Raw genomic sequence first — 9,634 nt, 5'->3', positions numbered from 1 at the left:
GAACAATGTAGTGTTCTGCTCCACACACAGCCTGAGCACACTGGAGAGAGAGGATTTGAACCAAACTATGCAGGAGCCCAAGGCTCCCCACCCCACCCCAGGTCCATCATAAAGCTACAGCAGCCATTTCTGGGCATAAAACAAATTATTAGGGAATAAAGTATGACCATAAAATCACCCCAAGACACTGGGGAAGTGCCATGTCAGGAAGCCATGAATGACACACTGATGGAGGTGGCTGATGTGGTGACTTCAATCAGGGCTCACTGACCAAGAGCCCAAGAGCTGGATCTGGCAGTTTATCTGCTTTCCCAGAAAGGCCAGTCTGTCCTAGGGCTGATGACAGATGGCAGGGCAGAGACACAAGCCTGGGGTTAGATGGGTCACACACAGTGTTTGTAAATATGGCTGCAGCGGTTTGGGTCCTGAATCCTCAAGACCTGAGCACAACAAGGACCCACTGGTTGTTCTGGGCCAAGAAGAGCAGAGAGAGATGCTACCAGAACTGATCAGCCCTTTCCCAGCTCTGCTCCCCAGCCACCAGCTGGGGCAGTGTGAATTGCAACAGGCTTGTCCAAGCTGGTCCCTGTGAAATAAAATATTACTGATTCAAGAACAGGGAGCCCTCCAGACACAGAGGGAGTTGTACAGGAAATTGGCACACACATGGCAAACATGGCAAACATGGAAGCTGTGGATCTCTGGACACCTCTGCCCACTGCAATGCCTCCCATCATCCCATCCCCTGTGCCCTTCCCTTTCTGCAGGCACTGGTTCTTCTCAAACACCCCAGGTCATGCTGGGGAAATATTTAGGGACAATGGCACAAAGCTGGCACACAGTTTTATTTCTGGTCAAACTCTTCTCAGACTGGATGAGTAGCTGATTGGTCTTACCCATGCTGGAGAAGGGGCATGAGTGAGGACAGAGATAGAGGGGACCTTCCCATTTGTGTTCAGCAAGAGTGTTCTGTCCTATGCTGATTTGTTTCCAAAATGAAGGGCAATTTACCACCTTTGGGGTCTTCAGTAATGCAAATGCTGTGGAGAGCCCTTTCCCACCTGTTACTCCTGTCCAAGAATTCCTGCCCCTGCCCAAGTCTTATAGGACACACCACGCCTCTCTTCCAAGTGAGAGATGTTTTCATGGCTGGATGCCTGTGAAAAGACCAGGGCAGACACTCCCCTAGCATTTATTCCTCACCTGGGTGTGCATCTCCATGTGCACTTGTAGGCAGGCGGGTATATGTATGTGAGCGTCTGTTTATTAGTACTAAAAATGCATTTGTCAAAATCTCTAGAGTTAAAAAACAATCATTACATAATTATAATGAACAATTAACCAACTGATTCATCACCTAGAGGCTCACCAACAACACCTGAAACCTATCCCAGCCACCTAACAAGGCAGAAGGTGGCACAAACAAATGCAACTCCCAGAATGTCCTGGAGATTTATGACCCTGTGCTCTGTCCAGGTAAGAGAAGACACTTTCCATTCCTGGTTGCTGGCATCTTGGAGCTGAAGGCTCCCAGGTGTTCCCTGCTCTGAGCTGCTGGTTTAAAGTGTTTTGAGACAGAAATTTTCCATAAAAGTAACCCTTTGGGTGAGTACCATGGCTCAGAACTCCCCTAAGGTGCCCATGCTGCCTGACTTAGACCTTTGCTCTGCTCACAAGGATCTGCAAGCACTATGAATATGCAGAATACTTAAAACTCCACAAATAACCTGCTCCAAGCCAGCAGAAAAGTCCTGTCTGTCACTACCAGTGCCATGGACTGTAATGCTGTGGTTAAGAGTTGTCTGGGAGAGGACCAGAGACAAAGAATGAAGTTGGGGAAGCAAGATGAACTGTGTCATACCGTGCCTTCCAAGCAGGTAAATATGCAACACTAATATCTTTTTAAAAGAGGTCTCTAGGTTCCTCCAAAACACAAAGCAGACAAGGAAGATCACTGCTGCTCTTTCATACATTACTGGAATGCACCACGTCCTGAAGAGAGCACCAGAGCTGCTGCAGTCTATGCCCATGGTGATATAATTTGGCTACCAAAGCTCAGCAGGTGGGCATGGGAGACAGAGCTCACCTCAGAGGTGACAAAGACACTGCTGCAGTTATACCAGCAAACCCCTGCGTGTACAATATCCTCAGTATCATCTGTGTTTGGAAGGCATGGAATGACACATCGTACTTGCTAGGAAGATACTTCCGACCGAGTAACCAACACAGCTGATGCCACCAACTATTCTTGACCATGAACCTCGGCCCTGGGAGCACCTGACAAAGGTGCATCCTGCAGCATAAACAGGGAGCTCAGCACAAGCCCCGCAGCGGGACCTGAGGTGCAGTGTGTCAGCGGGTACAAAGACTTGGGCAGTGGCGCTGTGAGGTGAAAGGCACTGGAGAGGTGACTGCAGAGAGCTGACGGGGTGCTGCTTGCAGTATCAGAGGGATGCACCGACAGGACTACCGAGCTGAGCAGAACCAGGAGCGAGCCCACCGCGCCTCCTTTCCCTCCGTCCGTCCCTCCCGCCCGCGCTCCAATGGGCGCCGGGGCCGCCCCCGCCCGCCCCGCCCGCAGCGCTATAAGTGCGGGAGCGCGGCCGGGCGTCCCGGCCAGCCCAGCCCAGCCCAGCCGCGCGGAGCTGAGCCCAGCTCGGCAGAGGGGAGCCGCTGCCCGCCGGAGCCCGGACCGGTGCGTACCGCGCGGGTACAGCCCCGCTCCCGCCGGGGCCCGGCCGAGGCTCCGCGCAGCTTCCCCCGCCAGCGGACCCTGCGGAGAGAGCGGAGCGGTGCCTTCCCCCCCCACCCCGGGCGGAGGTGGGGGCTCGCCGGGATCTTCTGTCGGAGCCGGCTCGGCGGGAGCGGGACGCGGTGCCGTCCCCGGGAGCCGTGGCCGAGCCGCTGTCATCTCGCAGGGACCTGGAGCCATGGCCGAGCATATGATGATGCCGATGAGCCACGGTGGCGCCGGGCTGCAGAGCTACCGCATGGGGGTGAGCGGGCTGCAGGGACCCCCGCAGCACGGGCAGCATGTGCTGAGGACGCTGCCTGCCGCCGCTCAGATGATGCCCTACGGAGGGGCTGGCATGGACGGTGCCATGAGGCCAAGACCCAGCCTCAGCGGACAGATGGGCCACCACCAGATGCAGAGCGCGATGATGTTCAATGGCCCGGGTCAGCAGCAGCAGTACATGGGGCCGGTGGGCACCCAGCAGCTCATGGCCAGCATGCACCTACAAAAACTCAACACCCAGTACCAGGGCCACCCGCTGGGCATGAGCAACGGGCCCATGGGAGCTGGTGCCCAGCAGTACAGAGTGGGGCCGGGCCAGCACCCGGGCATGCAGCACATGCCCTCACCAGCGCTGACATTGAATGTTATGGACACTGATCTTATAGATGAGGAGGTCTTGACATCCCTTGTCCTGGAATTGGGGTTGGACCGAATTCAGGAGCTGCCAGAGTTATTCTTGGGACAGAACGAGTTCGACTTCATTTCAGACTTTGTTAGCAAACAGCAACCCAGTGCCATCAGCTGCTGAGGGGCTTTGAGCTCCTCCTTGTGTCTTGGTGGTTTTGAGTTTGTTTCTAACTTTTCCCCACCTGCCATCCTCCTCCCTTCCCCTGCCTTGTCCTGACCTGGATTCCTGCCCTTCCCAAAGGGACAATCATCGGACACTGGCTTGCAATGGATTGCTTTTCTGTGTGTTTTTCCTGTGTGGGAGTTTCTGGAGAGGGGGTTGTTGCACCCCAAATAGAGAGCAGATCAAGAGCTCCTGCTGTAGAACTGCCTCTAAATGACATTAACAGGATTTCTGGCTTAAGTAGAAATAATGGACTTAAGACTTTCCTCAACTAGGCTTGGAGCACAAGAAGCGATAGGCAGCTGGCAGCCCTGCTGGTAGCTGGATTTGTTCGTGGATTCTGTGGTGCCAGTGGAGTTGAAGGATCCTGAGAGGGAATTGTCTCCCTGGTGCATGGTTTGAACCAGTTTTCCCTTGCAACCATGGGTGGGGTTAGTTATTTGTTGGGATGTTTTACTGTGACAGTAAATAGGTCTTCAGTCATGTCTGTTCAGCTCGGGAAGGGGCACTTCCCCATAGCAGGCTTTTTTCTAACTCGCAAAAATAAAGTATGCCTTGGGGAAGGGTGTGCGTTTGTGCCTAAATGTTAATCTCCGTGGAACTTCAGATCTCGGACCTGTACTGCTAATCAGCTGTAAAATTTACCAAGTGTTTGAGGTTGATTCAGGCATGAGGCTTAAAGCTGCAGTCTGGCTCCACTTTTTTTCCACCTTTGAAACCAAATAAAGACCATGTTAACTGTACATTTCAGTTCTAATCTTATTTATTTTCCTGTGATTATTTATTTGCAAGGGCTTCTTTTGTTATTTGGCTTTGGGACTGCTGGGAAAGATGCCTGGAGAGTACTGCAGCTTTAAGATGCTGGCTTTGGGAAAAGCAAGCCTGGGATAGCTTTCAAGCTGCTCTGCAGAATAGTCACTTCAACTCGAGATCGTTATGCTGAACGCGCAGTACTCTAAATCCAACACCTTTCTGAATGTGATAAAGATGACTCGATTTCCACCTCCTTTGCTCAGAGAAGGTGAGATCTGAGAGCCGGCGGGGTTTGGTTTCCTCCGCTGGCTCCTGTTTCCAGGCGCTGGGGAAGCTCCGGTGACTCCTGGTTGCTGCTGCCCCCTGGTGCTGCCGGTCCCTGGCAGCTGCCACTCGGCGAGTCGGAATGTACAGATGGATTTGCGAATAAAAGCTGAAATATCTCCCGTGTGCGTTTGTTCAGTGCCCGTCTCCGGACTGGTGCAGTGTGGACCTCTGGGAGAAAGGTTGCCTTTGCTCCTGCTGGTGGGCTGTAGGCCCGGTCACTTGTGTGCCCCATCTGATACTCGAGTTGGAAGGATTGGGTTTCTAGTTTAATGCTTGGAAATAAGTCCTTGAAGTGTGGCTGGGAGGATGAGATGTTCCTTTTCTGTGCTGGGGAGCAATTACAGATGTGGATGGCGTTGCTCTGTTGCAGAATGGCTGCTTTTGCTGGCTGAGCCAGGTGACAGAATCATAAAATGCTTTGGGTTGGAAAGGAATTGAAGATCATCTAGAGTTGCTTGGATGAGTGGGTGGTGCCTCCTTCCAGGCTGAGTGCACCTCTGGCAGGTGGGCTACAGCTCTGCTGCAGTCTTCTATATCACAAAGGCTCTAAAAATCAAGACAGCTGTTGCTCTCCTACTCTTACAGGGCTTGGATTTTCCTTTTTAAAGGATTTCCAGCCAGTTTCTTTGCAGAGTAGGGATACACCTAAGTGTTCCTTTCCTGCCCTGTAGTAATGGGGCTGTGGATGCTAGTATTGCAATGGCTGAACCACTTTGAACTGTCTGTCAATGTCCACTGGTCTTGTTCTGTGCACAACTCAAGACCAGTTGTTGTGGTTATGCCTGTACAGTCTGGAGACCTGGTCAAAAAATAACTGCTGGGGCTTTTGTTGAAGGTGGGAGAGCCCTGTTTAGGCTGTCAACTTTGTGGCAATGGGCTATTGGAGACCTGGAAGAACTTTGTTGTCTCTGTGTAGCTGCAGGTTGTAGGTAAGCAGTGAAGAGTTGGCAACCTCCTGTGGGAGCTCTCCATCCCACAGCAGGCAGGAGGGCAGCAGGGTGACCCCCAAAGTAATTCAACCACAAGAAAAGTATGTTCTAGGCTATCAGTTCTTGTTTGGGGGGGGGTGGGTGTAGGCTCTGTGGCACATACCATTGTGACCTACAGTGTCCCAGTTACAAGTGGGGAGCTGTGTCCATCCCACAGATGAGGATTATCAACTCAGCAATTTCGGCAGAGCTTCACCAGGACCAGGTTTGTGTGGTAAGCACTTCGCACTTGATGGCCAGAGGAACCTGTCTGTACATCCTCTCCAAGGGCTGTGCACTGCACTGGGAAAGGTGCTGTTGATTTAAGTCAGAGTACAGGAACTGATAATACCAGAAATGTGGAGTGACTGGGGGTTCACAGGATTTTCTTGGGAGTCTGTCCCAGCAGGCTCAATTGAGATTATTTCAATGGTTCTTGAGTATGTCACCCCTATTCCAATTCCACAAAAGACTCTGTTAAGTGTGGCCAGTCTGTGATCTAGAAAATCCAGGTCAAAACCACTTATCATTTCTGCTAGAAGCCTGTTTTTTTCTGTCTGGGCTGGACTGGCCAAATGCTGTGATCATTTCCTTTGTAATGCTTTCTTAGTTCAGGTGCAGTTTGCCCCCCACACCTTTGTGCTGCAGGCTCTGTATGCCTTGTATCAGGCACACAGGACCTGTACAGCAGCACAAGCTGCATCTTGGACAGCTCAGGTCTCCCTCTCCACTCAGCTGTGTGGTGCACCCTGCCTGCCCAGGTCCCTTGGCAGGGTGACTGTGAACCGAGGTGCCAGGTGGCACAATGGGACAACCCAGCTACCTGGGTCTGCAGGTGAGGTCCTCAAAGGTCACCAGAACTTAGCAGGGCTAAGTTCTGCTTTTCCCATGCAGCTGACACTGAGCTCTCCATCCCACAGCAGGCAGGAGGGCAGCAGGGTGACCCCCAAAGTTCTGATGGGGACTGACAGGCTCTGCAGAGCACTGCACACTGCTGCTGAATGACAGTGCCTGTCAATTTGGGAGCTTTGAGGGCAAATAATTGAACTCTGCACATGGAGAGCTTATTTACAGACAAGCACCTCTCCTCTGAGGTACCAGGAGATTACTTTCTGTATTGTGGAAGAAGGGAGTTTCTCAAACCCCACCCTGTCCCCTCATCTAGGCTGGATCCTTTGTAACTCTCCAAATAGGTTTTGTAACTATTTTTGTAATGTCCAGGGCTTGAGGCAGCCTCTGGGAGCATGTGAGTGTGAAAGACAAGGCCTTTTTGCACATGCCTGTCTCTGACCACGTGCTCTTGGGGTGATGAAGTTTGTTGCTAGCTCAGGGTGATGTAGAGTTGCAAAGGTGAAAGTCTGGTGCAGAGCTGGTGAAGGATCTAACAGTGAGTGGCCAGGCAATAACATGAGCAACGCCTGCTAAATACAAAATGATGGCTAGAGGGTTAATCCTCCTTGACTTCATGCAGTGCTGGGCTCTAAACCAGCTACAGCCACTCAGCAAAGATCTTACTGTGACAATTAAGGTTTTTATGAAAAATCTCAGCTTGCTGTTCAGGAGGAGCCAGACAAGCAAAAGGAAGGCTAGAAAATCATTAGAAGATGAATGAAAAGTACAATCAAACAGTGAATGCCCTACAGAACTAGCTGACAATTCAGACCCATGATGGTGAATTGTCAAAAATTCTGGTCTGTTTATAGAAAAATGATAATGTAAAACTAGAGAAATGGTAGAGAAAGAAGAATCAACTGAGGTGGAGTAATGTTTTTCAAAAGAAGCCACAGAACAGCTTGGGACTCCTCAGTCAGGAGGAAGCTGGGCAACAGAAGTTTATAATGTAAGTGAAAGGAGAAGGTGACAGGGAATTCTTTTTCCCAAGTGTGATGGGAGATATCAGCTGATGTCTGCAAGTTTAGCAGAGGCCAGGGTCAAACCCGAGTGAATGGAGGTGTTTCTGCAGGCAATGTGTAGTTCATTGAAGCTCTTTCTGACAGTACAGGAGGTACATGGACACTTGGGGATACCTGAACATTTCTGTATGGCCAAAACCACTGATCTGTGGCTCAAAAGATCTCCTGAATCAAAAGTTCCTGACTCAGAAACAGGAGGATGTTTGTTTTATTTTGGGGGTTTTTTTGAGTGGGTTTTTTGTTTGTTTGTTTGTGGGTTTTTTGGGTTTTGTTTTTGTTTTTTGTGAGGTTTTGGGTTTTTTGTTGTTGGGTTTTTTTGGTTGTTTTTTTGGTTTTTTTTTTTTTGTTGGTTGGTTGGGTTTGTTTATTTTTAATTCATAGATACATTTTCCTTCAGTGATGTCTTGTGCCAATGAAATCCACAGGGGAGAAATCAAGGTCTTTGTAAGAAGCTTAAGCTCTCTAAGCTCCTCTTTATTTAAACCTGCCACCCCCTCACTTTGTTCAGTGTCCCCAAATTCCCAATCATTTCTTGTTCATCTTCTCCACATCAGTAATGATTTTGGAGCTCCTGAGATGTTCCCTCTTGAGTGTCTCCCTGTCCAAGAACCACTGTGTGTTGTAGACTGTGATCACCTTTTTCTGCCCTGTTTCTAGCTTTATGGGATGGGGGAGGGAACAGCACTGGTTTAAGCTCTAGATGGATGTGTCATGGATTTTGCCAATGCTATAATTAGGTCTGGTTGTTCTATATTTCAAACATCCATCACAGAACCACAGAAATATTTAGACTGGAAGGGACCTTTTGAGGTCACTCAGTCCAATCCCCTGCTCCAAACAGGACTGCATTTAAAGGCAGGACAGGCTGCCCAGAGCTTTATCCAGGCAGATTTTGAAAACTTGAGGGGATGGGATTTGTTTGGAACCTTGTTTTAGCTTTAGGGCTCTGTTCCTTCATTTTTTAAACCCCTGTATTGCTGGGTTTGCATTTGCCTCAAAAATTTGGAGTGAGGAGTCCCATCTGCTCCTCTTCCTCACGCTGCCATCTTGGGACCTCATAGTTTCTGCACCACTGTCTCCTCAAGCCTTTAGAGAAAAGCCTGTCTGAGTTTCCTTGAGCAGGGGTACACTTTGCTCTGTTTCTCTGCACACTTCTGGGGATGGTTTGTTCCTACTCAAAACAGCCAAAGTAAGAATACAGTTTGTTCTTGTGACATCTTGACTTTGCCCATGAGTCCTCTGGACTACCACGGGGTGAGGAAGAAAGGGGATTTTACCTCACCCTAAAACTCCAAAGCAGAGTTACTAAGAAATATTCAAATAGCTTTCACGTTCTTGGCTACGACAGAACTGTGTCAGAAGTGGTTTTCTCCTCTAGAAAACTGGAGATGCTCCTGGTCAAATACTAACAATTTAGAAAAATAAAACTATGGCTGTGCCTGATGTCATCCTGTGCAGCTCCCAAAACAAGTCACAGCACCTGCCTCGAATACAAGCTGGCTGCTAAGGATACCCATCCCACAAACACTGGCACCTGCAGCAGAGTCCAGGGAATGCTCCACACATCAGCTCCAGTCCTGTCTTACAGGTAAGTCCCTCCCTATGTCCCAGCACTGCTCCTGGGGTATATGGCAAGAGGCAGAGGCGGATGTCAGCTCCCAAGGAAAGCATGACTCCACTACCTCCAACTCCATCACACTCTGCATTTGGACAGCACCGAGCCCCTTGACCGTTGCCTGTTAGCATGGGCTCCCTGACAATCACATTGCCTCACTGCATTGCCAAGGAAAAGAAGCAATTTGGAGTCAAGAAGCCAATGGCAAAGACAAGACAAAGAGTCTCACAGCTGCCACAATGAGGCAGAATACCTTCAGATGAGGGGACCAGGCAGGGCATCCCATGTACCAGGTCCTTTGTTGATCACAACAGAAACCAGAGTTAAGTCTGGCTGTGTCAATGCCAGAAACATCTGTGTTGTTCCCTCTTCCAGATCCTCAAGTCACAAGCACATGTTGCTGAGGATATCTGTGAGATCCTACATGTGATTTGTTATAGCTGGACTCTCTGCTCGAGTGCCTCTGCAGCC

The 9,634-nt window shown here is 50.0% G+C and overlaps 1 protein-coding gene across 1 annotated transcript; it reads left to right on the top strand.

The window, feature by feature from the left end:
• The first annotated feature begins 2,599 nt into the window (after nucleotides 1–2,599).
• Nucleotides 2,600–4,783, top strand: LOC128799964 (cbp/p300-interacting transactivator 3). The gene has a single exon (XM_053964839.1). The coding sequence runs from the start codon at nucleotides 2,931–2,933 to the stop codon at nucleotides 3,543–3,545; it is 615 nt and encodes a 204-aa protein (XP_053820814.1). The 5' UTR covers nucleotides 2,600–2,930; the 3' UTR covers nucleotides 3,546–4,783.
• The last annotated feature ends 4,851 nt before the right edge of the window (nucleotides 4,784–9,634 follow it).

Source organism: Vidua chalybeata, chromosome 25, assembly GCF_026979565.1.
Source record: "Vidua chalybeata isolate OUT-0048 chromosome 25, bVidCha1 merged haplotype, whole genome shotgun sequence".
Lineage (NCBI taxonomy): Eukaryota > Metazoa > Chordata > Aves > Passeriformes > Viduidae > Vidua > Vidua chalybeata.
Note: the sequence above shows the minus strand (reverse complement) of the source record. Positions and strands in the feature narration are given on the sequence as shown.